We start from the raw sequence: 19,032 nt of genomic DNA on the forward strand, positions 1-19,032 counted from the left end.
CTACCTTTATTAACCACTCAACAATATTATTAGTCAATCATTTAATCATTACATTAAATTAGTGTAATACGAAATTAACACTGTTTTTGATTTTAGATACTCTATCAAATACTCAATTAACCAAAGTTGAACACTCAACAATATTAGTCTCCCATCAATATGGTTGATACGAAATCGAATTGACTACTGGAAAAAGTAACCACTCAAAAATATTTAGTTTTTCGTCGAGGTGGTTGATATGAAACTGAATTGACTATTGGGAGTATTTTTTTTCTAATATTTTCTATTAACTTGCTATTCTTCAAGGCACAGTCGAAAAAGATTTTTTAAGGCACAGTCGAAATTATTGTTCTAAGTCAGGTTTCGTTCACAATCAAGTCAAGGCACTGTAATCGATTTTTCCGAACTGTTTGGAGGTGTGAGCATCAGGGCTTCGCTGGCTTCAAGTCAATATTGTCCGGCTTCAAGCATTTCCAGTGTGACTATATGCTTCTGGAAGGTGTGAGATTCGTCAAGGTAGGTCTTCTTGTTGGGTCCCGGGGGCAGAGTAGGTCTACGAGAGGTATTCCTTTGTTCAGCAAACTCCTCTTTCAAAACATCCCAGAAGTGCACCATCCAATCCACACAAGGCTTGATTTCACTCTCGGTCAATCCAGAAACTTTGAGGGCCAACCGCTTCGATCAAGCAAGGTAGACACAAGTAGCTGCCAACATACTGTAGGAAAACTTGAGGCAGTTGAGGTCGAGTGTGGCCAAGTCCAGCAACTGAACCAGCCTCACGAACAGCTGACCTGACAGCTGTGAGTAGACAAAGTCGTTGTTGATACGTGCCTCGTCTTTGTAGCACAGCTGGACATAGGTTGACAGCCAGTTGTTGATTGTCATTGGAGACAATTCAAAATTTAGAGTCTTCAATATGTCGATTTCTTGCTGCAATATGTCTTCGTCATTGCAGGCTCTATCAGTCACATAAGCAAACTCAATTATTTTCGGGGGATAGATCTCCTCCATCTTGGCCGCTATGAAAAGACACATCACTCCAATTAATTGAAGTAGACTATTGCTGATTCCGCTCTTTAATGAAAGATATCTATCCACATAATCCATTGACAAATAGTAGGATTCCCGATGTAGCTTATACACTTCGCATACCTCCATAATCCAATCGAAAAGCACCAAACGCATTCTAGGTGTGATGCTGGGATGATTAATGAACATGTCTTCATTCCTGTTGTTGATGGAGGTCTCATCTTTTCTGATCATCACTTCCCATATTTATTTATTTAGCGTATGGCAGTATACACAACACATTTATGATCACAAAATTCGAAAAAAAAGAAAACAATAGAAAATTCATATATAAAACGAATGAAAATATCTTAGTCACTTTTGACCTGGAAATTAGAGGCATGCTTCCAGGGTATTTAAGTAGGCTATTGATGCTGGTTTAGCCACCAGGAAATCTTCATGTGCACCCGTGTATGCTGATCTGGGACACTCCTCCACTATGTGTCTCACAGTCTGGACTGCTCCACACTCACAGAAAGGGGAGTCAGCCTTCCCCCACTTATGCATCAGATAGGCACATCTACCATGATGAGTTCGTACCCTATTCAATGCCGACCATGTTTTACGAGGCAAATCGAAGCCTGGTGGTCTTTTGGCTACAAATGGGATGTCAATGTTCTGCTTTGCTGACCACGCTTGTTGCCAGGCATAATTCATCTTCCCATAATTCATCTGTTTTTGCCCATTGCAATTCTGGAATATCGACGGTACGTTTGCTGATACTCCTTACTCGTTTTGAAGAAGACGGTGTAGGATTTGACACAGGGGATAGCTGGCCATAATTGCTAGAGTCTGTGCGAAGTCTAGCTGACTGCAGTCCGGATATCAACGGCCCGGCTGTGTCAGCGTCTGGTTGCTCTGTGACGCATTCCTTGTAGAAGGTAAGGTCTCATCCTCAATGTAGAGACAGTCCTCCAGATCTTCCTCCTCCTCCTCCCTCTCTTATTTGGGCCCTCCATCCTCACTCAGTTCTTGGGCGATAGGACTGCTGTCTAGGACTATGCAGCTTTCATTGCTAGGTGGGTCAGATTTGCTGTCGGCAATCAATAGTCTGTCTTCTTCGCAACAGTTGAGATCATCCAATACGTCACTGTTCTCATCCTTGTCAGAGTGCTGTGACTGCTTTGAGGATGACTGCTTGTCGAACAGGGAGAGTTCGGAGAGAGGCAGTAGCTCGCACTCTACATCAATCGCTGATGTGGACGCTTCCGGCTGCTCACATACTTTGGTCTCAACTTTCAGTTTTTCATCTTCTTTTATCGGCAAATTTTCATCATTCAGAATAGGTGAGTTTTCTGATGACCTCCTTTTTCTCTCTGCATTTTGTCTTGACAACGACTGGCCACTTTCCTTGAACATCCTTCACCCAGTGAAAACTGAAGATCTCTCAAATTGAGAATCAGTAAGCCCACCAAATTTTCTGTAACATCAATCGAGACACGTAACCAAAGTATATGAAATCGAAAAATGTGAATTTTAGTTGAGTAAATGTGTGATTAAATTCACTAATTTTCATAAGAAAACAAAATCATAAGATAAAATTAAGTAATAAACCATGAAAAGTCTGTTCAAAATGATCCTAGCTTTTACTCAAAAATGTCTGCTTCTCAATTCCCAGTAATTATTAACTCTATTTCTTTGCAACAATTGGAAAAATCTGTTATGAACATGCTGTATAATTATATTGTTAGTATAGATTTTTATGATTTTCCCAGCAATTTTCGAGATATATGCTCTTGAAAATGTAAAATTCTTTAAATAACAGCTTGTCATCCAATTTTTTGCTCTTTCAGGGCGTATAACCAGCAAACATTAGAGACAAATAATAGAAGAGACAAACAAAACTTAAGCTTATCCTTTCTCTATGGTATAACTCACCAACAATGCATCGTGAAAATGGATGCTTATGTAGATTTGTAGAGCATTGATTTCTCTTCAATTTGATGTATTATTCCACTATTTAATATTTTTCTTCCATTCTTATAGCAAATTCAATGTAGTGGGTGAAATTTTCTATTATGTAACAATTTATCATTTGACAATGAAATTTGAGGGGAATGTCTGGTACAACATTTTTGACTTTGAAGGTCAATGAAGACAAGTTGGGAAGTAAACATGGCAAAAATGTGCATCTCTAGCCCGTCTGTTGAAGTTGTGGACCCCTAAGTTGACACTTGTTGCAGAGTTGAAAATGTAACCCCTCCACATTGAATCTGCTATAACAATGAAAGAAAAATATTAAATAGTGGAATAATACATCAAATTGAAGAGAAATCAAGGAATTTGCTCTACAAATATACGTAAGCATTCATTTTCACGTAGCATTGTTGGTGAGTTGTACGCCCTGAAAGAGCAGAAAATTGTTTGAAAAGACATTATTTCAACAATTTTAAGGCTTAGATCTCTGAAAACTGATTGGAAATTCACAAAACTCTTCTGAACAAAAATTGTAGAGAATTTATCAAGCTTCATTTTTGAATATTTAGTCATGTCGATTGTAAGCATTTTTCTCAAGATATAAACGTGAGCAAAACATTGAAAAATTCAACTTTTAAACCACCCTCACCCCTTTTGCACAGTGGGTAGGGGTGGAGACTTTTGATGTTTTACCTCCTCACTACCTTAAAACTGCGGGGTCGAAAATTGCCTTCCAAACTTTGAGAAAACGTTGGTTTTTCAAAGTTATCTTACTCCTTTATTTTTGGGTATTTTCAGAAATCAAGATAAATATCCCACCAAATTTCCTACACGGATACAGTGTAAGTTGGATTATAATACCTACAGTACATACTGTAACGTTCAAAATCCGAATTGATAAATAAAAATTCCTATTTGAAGAAATTTATAGGTATAAGTGAAATAATAGGCTAATATTGCCAAAGATGAGGCATCATGGCTAAATTTAAAACAGCCGAATAGAAATGAAAATAATTTTTTGCTACCTATATAATATTATATAAAATATTGAAAATTTGAGGTTAGGCGTAAAACATCTACTGATCGGCGACCTAATGATCGACCGAGTCGCATAACATAGAATCTGACCAAACACCTTGGCAGAAACTTATTGTAACAAAACAGTATTCAACTTGAGGAACCAAAAGTTCCACGTGGCTAAATATTGTAACATGAGAAACAACCTATAATCTGTAAAAAATTACTTTGCATGTAAAAAGCATATTAAAAACCCAAACAAAAATAATTAAATGTATTATGGAAGTATTAGGTTCCTAGGCGCATGAATACTATAATAATTTGCATGCACCAATCAAATGGTGGCAATTGATAGGCGGTAATAGTGAGCCGATTCAAATATATTTGTATATATTTCTACAAATGATAAGAATTTATGAATTATTATTGTGCAGTTTATGTTTTGGATACGGCCCAAAGGCAAATAAATTATTAAAGATGTAACATAAGTAATAAGTTTATAGTTTGGTACAGTCTATTTGAGCCATGAATGGCGGAGGAACAGATTATTTAAATTTTATCTAAATTTGGAAATCGGAAATGAAAATTGTAAATTAGAAAAGAGAACTTTGACACTTGCCTGCCAACGACCACCATGAAATGTCACCAAAAATTATAGAGTGCAATATCTTACTATACCTTTAATAACTTAAAAGTTAAATCGAATTTCTAAATTTTTTCATAAGACTTTGTGATGCTAATGTAAAGCAGAAGTCATTTTTAAATAATTTTTTAACCCCTTGGAAGAGACGACTCCGGCTACAAATAATCCAGGACCACCAGGAGTTTGGATCGCCATCAGCAGCTCATAGAATCAAAGCTAGCTCGTCGAAAGGGTTTTATGAATTAAGAATTTGGTAAAAATACTTGTGCAAGTTTAAAGATAGTATAAAAGGTATTTTATTAGATAGTAACGAGTCAATTCATATGTCCAAAGATCCATCAATCAAAAGAATACTAAGTTCTAGGCTGTTAATACAATATTCATATGATCATTAATTTCTATAATATAATTTGCGATAATATAATGTAGCTCTGATTCACTAGATGAATTGATCTATCTATTCCGTCAGGTGCCGAATCTCGCACCCTGAGATAAAAAATATTTATTATAAAGAAATCTATTGGAAACCATAGAATTTAATATATATATTTGGATTATTAGTTTGTCAATTTATCATGCTGATTTAAGAAATTTATATACAAAATAGAATTGTCCAAGTCGACAGGTATCAGCAAGTTGATATCAAAGCTACATGCAAATAAATGCATATGATCAAGAAATGGAAGCACATGGTAGCGTTTCGTGCTATAGAACTTAAAAAATAGTATTAACCTGTGATATTTTATTGATTTCGATTATTGTTTGTCTTATATTATATATTTCTGTCGCTCTATATATTTTTGTTTTGACTTATTTTTTGAGATATTTCTTAATATATGTATCAAATTTTTATGGTGTACAATTCATTTTATTCCTCAATACTATAGGATATAAGTTTTATATATATAGCCTATATTTTTTTATAAATTATCAGTATTATTGTGAAAGCTCATGTCTGGGCCTATAAAGATTTTTATGAGATTATATCTTAGTGAAACCACGATCAGATTCTATAATTATTGAAATAATTCTCATGCTCTACCGATTGATGCCAAGCAGGAGGCTAATCGTTATTAAATTATAAAAAATAACGTGACAATACGTACTGTATAGTATAGTATCTGTTCGTTTTTACTGTATAGTTATATGATAATAGGGAGCTTTAACAGCCATATAACTTCCTTGTTTTCGGATATTTTCAAAAACGGAAGTTACGCTTTAAAGAATTTGAGGTCGCTGAATCAAAATCCAAATCTTTCTATCTACATTTTCAAGAAAGATAGATTTTGAGAAAAAGTGATGATCGGAGAGGCATAGGATCCTCATGTGGAAGCGGCGATTTGACCGCTAGTATCTCGATCAAATCAGGTTTCTGCTTGCCTAGAGGGGAAAATACGTGATAAAGGAGGTTTCTGGCTCGGGATCACCATGTGAAAGACACGATTGGACTCAATGTACTTCGACAAAAAAACGTGAACACTGTTCAGTGTTCAAGTTGCACGTCTCCTATTGTGTGAAAGAGGCCTTACGCGACTCAGGTCGAGAAAAGACTCGATTCTAGTCAAGAGCATGTGTTTTCAAACGGTGACAGTCGCGGAGATTGGAGTCGACTGGTCAGAGTGTCATCATTCGGAAACACATGCTCTCGACTAGAGTCGAGTCTCTTTTCGACCTGAGTCGCGTAAGTGTGAGTTGAGCCTAATAAGCTAGGATTTCGAAAAATTTAATTGTGATGAAAAATATTTAGGCTAGCCTGAATCATAACATGCGAAAAAAATGTAAAAAAATCATTGCTGCTTAACTTAAATATTTTTATTAGTTTTGAAGCCCTTTTAATTTAGATTAAAATCAAGGCGAAGAAATCTAATCAACATCAACAAAGTAGCCTATTTAGGTTAGGTTATATCATTAGCCTAATTTCTAGAAAATTTGAATGAGAAATTTTCAGTTGGTGAGCTTAGTTGAGAAATATACTTTGATTTTAAGTTCTACTTGAATATAAAACTTGAAACTATCATTCATAGAACATAGCTTGTTTGATGAAACGAGCGAATATGCCTATTCATAAGAAATGTTGACAGAATTTAACACAGAACATCTAATAAGAATAGTTTAGAACGTAATATAGAAATCACCTATATATTTTTATTCGAATTATACTCGTATATTAGTGAAATCACCTCTTCAAAATTGACATTCATACATATTGTATGTCAACGTATTGTATGGCTTTGTCAACGAGGAGGGCAATTGTTTTGATTTCCTTACACTACTACTGTAAATGTTTACATTTTATTCAAGTTCAACTTGACTTAAATATACATTCATTTATACATTTTATAATTCATAAAGTTATGAAATAAATACTGAATGATCGAATAATGAATATCTATTTGAAGAAAATAGAATAAGAAGCTCCGAAACCCATCAAGGTATAACAGAGGTTACAAACATTGTCTGCTTGGTTTCGAAATCAATGACTGAAAATAATCATGCACCCTTATGCAACCTGAATAGTAGTCTAAAATAAATCATACAGGAACGTCTACTAACCTTTATAAGTTGGCATTCATAGAATTTAATAAAGCTAATATAGTTTCAAACAACTGTAGTCGAGTCCAAAATATTATATGTCACAGTACAGTAATCGAACCGACTAAGCATGATTTGTTCTTTGATTTTCTATGAGACAGTTTGAACATGTTAGGAGACATTTATCACGATGCTAGCTAAAAATATGCACATTTAGTCACTTTATCGCACTGCAAATCAACTCTTCAAAACATTTATCTTATTAATTCACTGGAATGGATGCCATCGCGCTATCCCGTTTAGACACGATAGACATCTGCTCTGCTCTGCACAAAACTGCACTGTCATGTCGATTGCGAAGTTGGCGCTTAGCGGCACTAGCGCTTAAACACTAAACTAATGCCAATGTGCTCGACAGCAATTTCAATCAGTTTTACATAATTTATCTAGATTTAAATCTTCATAAGTCACGATTTTCTTATATTATTCCATAGAATTTACCATTTTTAGATCCTGATTAAAATTTTGAATCGTGTTCACCGACAAAAGATGAGTGTTTCTCGCTGACGCCATCATGACAATGGCGCCAACATTTAAAAGATGTGGGAACTTGAACCAACTACAAATTCACATTATTTTATTTGTATAACTTATGTATAACTTATTCATAAGAACCATTAGTACGGTATTTATTATGATACATTCATTATTCAGTGCTGATTGAAACATAATAGCCAATAAACAACTCAATCTATTAAACGAATGAAAAATTCTATTACATATCTATAACGTTTCATTATTTTATGATACCGTAATTCATCCTGACTTCATATGACCCATGCCCAGTTTTGATTCCTCACCAATAATAAAATAATAATATAGAATAAAAGTTAATATTACCCAAAAAACATTAATAATAATGAATAAGCTACTGCTGGGTGCCTTACACCATAGGTATTATTATCTGAAGTACCTATTTACCAGGAGGCTTGTAGAATTTATATTCATCTTACCAGGAGGCTGAAGAGAAAAAACCGTTTGAACTAGTTTAAAATCGATTTGTGATAGTGTATGCAGACTATATAATTTATACTCCTCTCTCAATCTCATAACTTAATCTCATAATATAGTCATCAATAGATGAACTGAAGTTTTATAGTTTTTCATAGTGTAAGATTTAGCCTATAGTGAGATGAAAATTAATGGTTAGTCTCTGAGACTTCAGTTTTAATGATACTCAACATAAATATCTGAATTATAGGATTATGATAATTATTTAGACATGATGATGTTAATGATATAATGATTTAGATTATGATAGGTAATGAGTGAGATATAACAAACTAAGTTATTTGCCACATCTTAAAATAAAATAAGAATGCTTATTCTCAAGTGACCACTTCTTTGTTGAAGGTTATATCGGTGAAGAAATAAATTATTACGATTATTTGAACATTATTACTGATTTTATTTTTACTTTAAAGACAAACAAATACATTGAACTCAAACGTTTTTCTTAAGGCATGTTACAGAGACAGAGACAGAGTTCAGTTCAGAGTCACCTGTGCCTTGCCAACCACACATATGATTATTTAGTCTATTTCATTGATTCCAAACAACACGCCCCCTCAATGAAATAACAAAAAAAATTTATCAAAAAAACAAAAAACAAAGTAAGTTATAAGAAAATTAACATAGTTCAAAAACATCTTAATTATAAAAAAATATTATTTCTAAACTTGACAAAAAGTTCCTTTCCCAAGGGTTTTGTGAAAATGTCATTTAAATCTATGCTATCCTTTTGTTGAAACCCCCTAGCAACTAATCTAGCCTTGTACTGAATGTTACCCTTCTCATCATTTTTAATTTTAAATACCCATTTGCTATCAATAATTTCTTTGTTTTCTGGTACAGTATCTACCTCTGTCCAAGTATTATTCTCTTTCAAAGCATTTAGTTCAGTTTTTACTGCCTCCAACCACTTTACAGAATTGTTTGATTTCATAGCTTCAGAAAATGTAAGAGGCTCATCTACTTGTAGACTAAGATAACTGGTTTCATAGTCTTTCAACCACACTGGTTTTTTAATCACTCTTTTCTCTCTCCCTCTTATTTCATTATTTTCATCCATCATTTCTTCTCCACTTTCTTCATTTACTTCTACTTCATTGATTCCATCTTCAATATCATTTGTTTCAATCTCAATACCCTCAGCTTCACTTGTATCAGTTTCTTCTACTTCATTATTTTCAATTTCTTCAACTTCATTTATTTCAGTTTCTTGTACTCCATCATTTTCAATTTCTTCAAATACATTGTTTGGATCATTACCTTTTGCGATTCCCTCAATGTCAAAGCCTTGATTTATCTTGAATACTTTGGGGTCAGAATACTTTTCACCTTGGTTAGATTGCTCAACATTTGAAAAAATTACATCCCTAGAAACAATTATTTTCCTCTTATCAGCATCCCACAACCGATAACCATTTTGCAAATATCCTACAAACGTTAGCTTCTTGGTTCTACTGTCAAGTTTCTTAAGATTACCTGCAACATGACTGTATGCTATACTTCCAAAAATCTGTAGTCTTGATAGATCTGGTTTTTTACCGTACCACTTTTCAGCTGGAGTACAATCAAGAGTACATGTTGGGCTTCTATTAACAATATAAGCTGCTGTCCTTACAGCCTCACCCCACATTTCCTTTTTCAATCCTGAATCAAACAAAAGTGCCCTAACCTTTTCTAGCAATGTCCTATTGATTCTTTCTGCCTTTCCATTTAATTCTGGAGTGTATGGAATGGTGAAATCCATGAAAATCCCTCTATTTTGACACCAATCCTTGATTTTATTACTAGAATATTCCCCACCATTATCACACCGAAATTTTGAAATTTTAGAATGCCATTTTGCCTCTACTTCAGCTACAAATTGTTTCATTATATCAAATACCTCACTTTTATTTTGAATAAGAAATACCATGACAAAATGTGTGAAATCATCTAGAAAAGTAACCATGTATCTTTTATTGTCCCAACTTACCGGGGTAATAGGCCCACAAACATCAGTATGTACTATTTCAAGGGGTCTTGTTGCCCTTTCCCTGACTGTTTTAAAAGGTTGCCTTGTTTGGCGAGCAGACAAGCATATTTCACATGGGTTTTTGAAAAGTCATCAATTTTAGTTTTAATATTCATTCCCTCACTAAGATTTATGAGCTTTTTCATGTTATCTACACCAAGGTGGCCTAGCTTCCTATGCCATAATTCTACTTCATTAGACTCATTAGACTTGGGTGAAATAGTGCTAGTCATTACATGATGGACTGAATTTGAATTATGCATTTTCAAGTCAACTTCAAACAAACCTTTCGAATTTTTTATGCCTTCCATAATGACTTCATTGTCTTTAAACACCTCAACCCTATTTCCACTAAATAAGACCTTACCATCGTTCTCAGTGATAGCACTTACAGATAACAAATTTTTAGAAAGTTCTGGAACATATAAAACATTATTTAAGTTGCATTTGTCTGATTTGATGTTTCCTACCTCAAGAGCAAACATTGATTCATTTTCCTTGGCTACTCCTACTTTACAACTAATTGGAATGGAACTATCAAATAGTGATTTAGATTTTACCATATGTGAAGTAGACCCTGAGTCAATTACGAAAGTGTCATAGTATTTTACATTAGAATTAGTAGTTAAAAAGGATACTTGGTTCTTCTTCTTATCATTCTGTTTTTTACGAAAGTAACAGTCTTTGTCTTCATGATTATTCTTCTTGCAAATACTACAGAATAGACCACTTTTCTGTTTCATTTTATTTCTGCATTCACGGGAAATATGTCCATAATTTTTGCATCTGTAGCACTGGATTTCCGATGTTTTGAATACCACTGGTTGCACAGAATCACCTTTATCAGTAGATAGTCTGCGTTCTTCATTCACCAACCGGAGGTTAGGTTTGTGAGATTTCTTTCACAAATTGCGGTTGCTTCCCACGAAGTTTGAAAGTGGGTGTATTTCCTGGGCAGGGAGCTGAATATTTTGCCAATAACCATCTCGTCATCGATTTCGTGTCCAACAGATTTCAATTTATGGGTCAAATTTTCCAGACGGCTGATGAAACTAGCAATGTCTTCATTAGCCTCTAGTGTAAAATTGAAAAAGTCCTGCATTAGAGAAAATTTCTGTTGTTTTTCATCACGTTCGTAGATTTGACACAGTTTTTTAAACATTTCACATGAAGTTTCACAGTTCAAAATGTGATTCAAAGGTTTTGAGTCAATTGTAGTTATTATTATTTTCTTGGCTTTAGCGTCCTTCAAATTGAAAATAGAAAGTTCTTTTTCTTTACTAGGGTCATTTGGTTTTAATTCTTTTCCATTAACAATATCACTAAGTCCTTGAGAGTCGAACAAAATTTTAATTTTAAATTTAATGTATAAGGTACTAAATCACTGTAGGTGTAGGCCTAACCCATAACGATAGGATTACACATACACCATATTCTCCAAGAATTTGGAGGTGGGGAATACTTAGTTATACCGTGAGGTGGAGCAACCTTTGGGTCTATCCACAAACAGAAGTTTAAGATGATAATAAATAGATAGTATTCTACATGTGTTCTATCCTGATCTGTGTTAAGACATATAGGTTAATATAATGGCTACATTAATAGGTAATAATCAATATTACCACTTACCGTATTGAAATATTTGGAGTCTGCTCCTTTTCAATCAGATAATAATAATTATGAACTGGCGGTTTTAGTTTTCTACAAATAATTATTTAGATCTTTTAATATTTTTTCAATGTGAAATTATGTTCGGGAATTGGTTTTAATAGTCTATGGCCCGGTTGCACAACAGACTATTAAATTTTAACCGTGATTATTTTCACGAGAACCAATCAGAGGCGTTTTTGAAAAGACGGCTTCTCTGATTGGTTCTCGTGGAATTAATCACGGTTAAAATTTAACCGCCTGTTGTGCAACCGGCACTTGGATTTTAAAAGAAAACTTCAATATTGATATTTTAAAATACTGTGGAAGAGAAAGTGAAACTTTATCGTGATAACACTTCTACTTCTACCAAATATAACTTTTACACTTGAGTGTTTATAATCAGTAAAATTGGGTATTATGGCGAGTCAGAGCACGTCTGCAACGAGGATCTCTCTGCCAATAAAACCAACATGCATCAATAATTAAGATCTCTTCATGTAAGCTTTTACTACATTTATTTCTACAGAATACGAGAAGATTCTCGAATGTCAGTCACACCAACCAAATAGGTATTTAGCTTTTTTACTCAGGTTTGACAGTGAAAAATTAAATTGTTACAACCACTTAAATGTTCAACTTTTCACACAGTTTGGTGAGATTTGGATCAAATATGTGAAACATTACAGAGTAGGTACTGAATAATGTATTCTATCACTTTCCCATGATTACTGATTACAAAAATACTTTTGCTATCAAAAGTTACTACACATACATCTTAAAACTTTCTCAAGTTTTATTATTTTAAAGTTATTCATTGAACCTGCTTTCAGTCTAGCAGAATAATTGAGACTACTCTGTAATTAGATTTAAACATAAAAGACCAACTTATTTCTATAATTTTCTCTTAGCCCTATTACTCCAATATTCATTCATTGTGGACCTACTATTTTTTGTTGTACGTGGATAGAAAGTGAATATAATATAGCCAAAACATAATTTTGATTTCATTTGTAAGGAAGCTCCAGTTCCAAATGAACTGTACAAAAACCATTCACCGGAGAATGGTGAAAAATATGCCCTTGCAAGAAAAACTAGTCACACTTCAAGAAATAACTGGAGCACCAAGAAGACTGCAGCTTACAGTGTGACAGTAATTTTTAATCTAAAAACTCAAAAGTTTTGTTTCCGTGAGTTATTTGATAGCTACAATTTTCAATCCAATAAAACTTTCGATTGAACAGTCACACCAATCATGTATCACAGAAAGAAAGACCACGTCAGTGGCAAAAATCGTGGATAGGGTAGGTATAACTTCAATAAATCAACATTTCAATGTCCAGATAAGATTTCATTGAATTGAAGAAAGATATTCTATTACATTTATAATATGTATAATCAATTGAATTACGTGAGTGAACAAGTAGCAATTATTGGATATGCTTGGAGATGGTTCGCTGAGTAGGTATAAAGAAACAGAACATTTGATTCATTATGGTCTCTTCTAACATGCAAAGGCTATAGTCCCCCAGCTGAGTTAAGATCATCTGCTAATGGCAGGGGTATCATTATAGCGCAATTAATGACCCAGTTCAGTGTTGCTATAAATTTGTCATTTCATTCCTTGAACTGTTATTTCATATGCTAAAAATTTGTATAAAATTTGAACATTTTCTGCTCATTTGTTTTTGAAAATCCTGATAAAACACAATAAACACTGGAAATGCCAATTTCTAACACACCTTCTAAGCCCTTTCAATAGCCTACATAACTAATACACCTCAAGTTACCTGAAATTTTGTACCAAACGTAAGAATGTTCTCTTGAATTTTTAAAAAGCTAAGAAAACTCTGGTAAGAGCAGAAAAATCACCTATTCTGGGCGATGTAGAAGTCAACAAGGTTTAGTTATTTTGAATTTCTAAACCCTATAACTGAACTTGTATTCAACATTTTTCTGTCAATTCTTGAAAAAGCGCATACCGTATTGGTCGTCTTTGAATTTTTGTTCAATTACGGTCTCAGTCACTACACCTCGAGTTTACGGAGGTAGTGTCTTAGTGCGCCTCTAAAAGGTTGAACAATAACTATATTTCATTTTGATAACTTTAAAGTGAAAAAACACTCACATTCTTTTGGTATAGTGACGTCCGTTTCGAGTTTCTGTTTGGCTTGAGAATGTACAACACCAGCACTAAACGGTCGTCGTTACACCACAAGAATGTGTTTTTTCAGTTTAAAGTTATCAAAATAAAATACATTGTAATAATATTGGTAAAAAAATATGGATAATCAACAACGAATCAACTGAAACACGACTTTCTTACTTATCCGGGTGAGTAAATAGATTAATGGGTGAAAGAATGAGTGTCATTTTACTTCTACCTAATATATATATTAATATAAAATATAATGTCAAGAACTGATATGTTTATACTTCAGTTTTGAAGCTCTGCTATTCAAATTACAGCACGATCTTTAATAACTTCTGCTTTATCAATTACCCACAGTTGTGAGATCAGAGGAAACATATACCGTAATTCAAAACACTACAGGCAGTTTTAATGATTCTAAACTTTGAAGAAAGTATAGGTATATACAGTAGTTCAATTGGAATATTATTCATGATTGTTAATGTCATAATGTCAATAAAAAGATTACGGTGTTAAACTATACAGTTAATTTTGTAGACCTACCAGGGACCGATACACTATTTTATAAATACTCCATAATATTGTAACTCATTCTCTATTAAATGTATGCCAGCCATGAATCATATTAACTCTAAAAAAAGCTTTGATTATATATATATATATATATATTATATATATATATATATATATATATATATATATGTGTGTGTGTGTGTGTGTGTAATATTTATCCTACACGATCCAAAATCAACACTTTTTTACTTGAAAGTTTTAAAATAATAATGAATTTAGTCTTTAACTCCAGAATAGAGTTGAGCGCATTCGTAAATACATCGTACTTAAATTCGTTTAAAAAGAAAATAATTTAGTTTATCAACAATGTTTTTATAATTTATTGTTGTTCAATAACATGATAATTCTTATTTATAAACCATGACTCTGCTAAACATAATACTTTTATAAAAGAAGTAAGTTTGAATTTGAATAAGCTACCTTGAAACAAGTAACCTACAAATTGGTTAATCAATAACTAAAAATATGAATATAATTCAATGATTACTACCCTTGAAATTTATGATGTAGGTTGAAATTTGAATTGGAAAAATGAAATAACAAGTCTTTATTCCAAAAAAGCCCGGTTGTACAACAGACGGTTAAAATTTAACCGTCTGTTGTGTAACCGGCACTTAGTGTAACAGTTTGCCTTAATCTATGAATGAGTATTTATTTTCAGTCACTTGCTACAATTGTCTATGAATGTACATACTTGATGTAGTATAATCTGATGCATACAGACACACAGATTGTATACCGTATAGATACTGTGACTTCTGAACATAGACTGAAAAGAATTAAATTTAATTTTAATTTTGACTTGGAAACATCCGGATCCGAGTTTCTGGTGTGAAAACACCTTCCGGGTCAATTTGATTTATCAGTTAAGCTTTCATAGTTGATACCTGGCATGAAATTAGAAACTAGATTCATCATTATGAAAACACTATTATTAAAAAATATCATGAATATACCAACTCTAATGGATTATGTGAGGTGTTTCTCAGATATCGAATTGAATATTGACTGGTTGTCAACGAATTATGGAAAAGCTGTGTATGTTGAATGTATCACTAATTATAAAATATGTATTATATTGCATAAGATTAAAAAAAATCAATTCTTATATATAACTAATATTAAATATGGACAGAATGATACTGGTAATATTTGGTCTGAAAAATATGCCTTGGAAAAAAAATACAATATTTTCCCTAAAAAAATGAATAAATCGATACATTTATATGATGGATTATTAATCCAAGATTTTGAACACAATAATGAAATAAAACTCTTTACTGAATATTCGAATAAGTATATTATATTTCATAGTTATATAATTATAAAATTTATAGAAGAAATGATACAATTATTGAATAATGATTTTTTTGTCATATGCCCAGATATTAATATACTTCTTATAGACTTAGTGGGAAAAATAATCATCCTACCATCACACAATTATTGTGTGAGTTGGACTCTACCTCCTCTCTCTGAACATATTATTGAGACTAATAATATAAAATTACATCATCCATATAATAATAAGGAGAAGGTATTACAAAGGAAGTCTCTCATAAGTGCAATAGTAACCAGTAGAAAGAGTTCTTGTGTAAAATTACAAACTTATACTTATAATCGACTTAAAGAAGAAATATTGAATAATTTATACATCATTTGTTTATTATCAATATTATGGAGGTTGAATTATGAGACATTACAATTCTATCAGATTAGTAAGTCAAAAATTTCTTGTTTTTGTAAAATATTTTTTAAAGATAGAAATCTTGATTTAGAATTGAAAGAAACAATTCATACATACTTTTGTTTATATTTAGCAACGAATAAGATTCCTAAGATATTGAATGTACAGAAGGAATTTTCCAATTTAAAAGAAATCTATATGTAACTCTTTTGATGGAATTGAAAAAATTTATTCTGAGTTTGGATTACATACCTGAATGAATATTATAATATAATCGAATCTATTGAAAGGAATATTCCTAATTGATCGTTATAAAAATAGTACCTAATAGATTCTATACGGTACAACACTTATTATCAAATCCATATTCAGTGTTATGTATTTGGTTATTGGGTTTTTACAATTCCTTTCAAAACCGTCTAAAGAACAGTTTATCGATACTGGTATTGGAATTACCTTGTTTTGTCGTTATAGAACGAGAGACAGTTATCCTTTTTTATTAAGGAGTTTTATTAACCAGTCCAATTATACATCTAAATGGTAACAATCGGAAGACGTTGTTGATCGAAATCTAAAATTCGTCATCAAAAATTGATTTTCTCTTCAAATTTCACTCATTTTTGAAAAATCATAACTTAGTACTCATTGGAGATAGAGAGATTCGAATGATCTCATTTTATTCAGAATTTCATATTCTAGAAAAAGGCGAGAGCAAATTTTTCTGTCCAATATCCAAAAACAAATTGGCATTATGGTTTAATTGATCCTCTCTTAATTCACTTCAGAACAACTTTTTGATCTTATTATAAGTCAACTTTGCTGAGTTTAAACTTTCTTTTTTAAATTTCTCATAAGCAATTAAAACATGCATCATACGTCAAATTTGATCGAAAAGTGGAAAATTCATTGTTGAGTGTACTAAAGCCCATATTCCAATACACAAAAATGGCCAATTTCTATATTCAAAGCTATGTATTTCGGTAACCCCTTACTAAAAAAATCATTACTTGATCTTGAAATGTACAATATTATTCCTCTTTCACATGCTGTAAACGATTTATGGAAAAATATTTTTGTAGAGTGAGATTTGATTGTTTGGAAAAAAATCCGGAAATTGTAGATATTTTAATAATATTAACGGTTTTGGCAGTGCTATGATATGGAAAAGTTATTCAGGATGGATTTTAGACAACTGAGCTCGTAGAGGTTGAATTTATCCACAATTTGGAATCAATCGAGAGTTTCTATGGTGTATCATAGTCGTTTTAGAAACTCTTGATCAGCAGTAAAATCGCGTAAAAAATGTAAAAACTGAACTCGCCATTCTTTCAAATCTTCTGTAACTTTCGAATGATATTGGAATTGAAAGTATTATTTATTGGAGTGGGTAGAGGGGGGGGGGAATTTTCACATCCTCACTAGATTTGGAGATTTTATCAGAAGTATTTCAAAAGACATGTAGTCTTTAATATAGAAATTGGCCATTTTTTGTGTATTGGAATATGGGCTTTAGTACACTCAACAATAAATTTCCCACTCTTCTACCGAATTTAACTTATGACGCATGATTTTGGACCGCCTTGACGAGCTGAGAAGAATGAAATGTAGTACGATGAAACCTGAGCATTTTGTAAGAAGTTATAAGTGTTTGAATTTTTGATCCTTGAGGTGTCGTTAAGCGCGCCTCCCACTAGGAAATACTGAAATGAAGTGTATCTAACGGGTGATTCTCATAAAACATAATCTCATAAACTTATGTCATTGTGCGAAATATCAATATGAGGACAATGTAGTTGGTGATGATGGTTGAAGCTGAAAATTAGGTGTTTTTCACAATACAAGGAGCATTGTTGTCAGGTGTACCTGGAAATCTATTTGAGATAGAGCGCTCTACCTGATCTCAGATTGTAGAGTACAAAAATACCCCCAGAGGGATTTTGAATTATATATCTGGTAACAATCGGAAGATGTTGTTGATCAAAATTCTAAAATTCATCGAAAATTGATTTTCTCTTCAAATTTCACTCATTTTTTGAAAAATCATAACTCTCAGTACTCATTGGAGATAGAGAGATTCGGATGATCTCATTTTATTCAGAATCTCATATTCTAGAAAAAAGGCGAGAGCAAATTTTTCTGTCCGATTATGAGATTTGGTAGAAACAGCTGAAAACTGGAAAATGAGCCGAAAATACGAGGTTTTTGGGTCACTCTGTATCTAGCACAAGGAAATTTTACATGAAGAAATTGGTTCTGGACTTCTCTTACGCATCCAAATAATATATTAAAAAATCAGAACTACAATATAAATTGCAAACACACCACCTTTCTTATGTCTATATTGACTGGACTAATAGGGCAAGGAAAGTAAGAATGTTTTTACAATGTATCAGGAAGGGTAACCTTATTAGGTTACCTAACTACCTGAAAAGTGTTATTTATTGAACCATAATTCGACATATTCAACCTTAAACATACCTTAGGAGAGATTTTCTAAACCTAAAATATACCTTATTTGATATTTATTATATTTATTGTACATACTTTAACATATTTCTGGACCAAAAATGTAATTTTATCAACATTTATTATATTTCAATCAATAGTTTTGATACCTAATCCTATCTTCTCAACCAATGAATGAATCTTTTAAGGTTTATACCTCGATTAATATTGTAGATAGACCCACGAAATTCTATTTTTGAAGCAATAAG

General features: G+C 32.6%; 2 protein-coding genes across 2 annotated transcripts in view; both read right to left on the minus strand.

Annotated features, from left to right (window-relative positions):
- LOC111051597 (sister chromatid cohesion protein PDS5 homolog B) overlaps positions 1 to 19,032 on the minus strand; it is a gene marked incomplete in the record, with an annotated part of 199,314 nt that overhangs the window by 95,009 nt on the left and 85,273 nt on the right.
- Positions 323 to 1,267, minus strand: LOC120355287 (G1/S-specific cyclin-E-like). Its single transcript, XM_039443633.1, is given in 1 exon segment — positions 323 to 1,267. A coding segment is annotated over 1 exon segment (816 nt). The 5' UTR covers positions 1,264 to 1,267; the 3' UTR covers positions 323 to 447.

This window comes from Nilaparvata lugens, chromosome Y (genome assembly GCF_014356525.2).
Source record: "Nilaparvata lugens isolate BPH chromosome Y, ASM1435652v1, whole genome shotgun sequence".
Taxonomy (NCBI): Eukaryota; Metazoa; Arthropoda; class Insecta; order Hemiptera; family Delphacidae; genus Nilaparvata; species Nilaparvata lugens.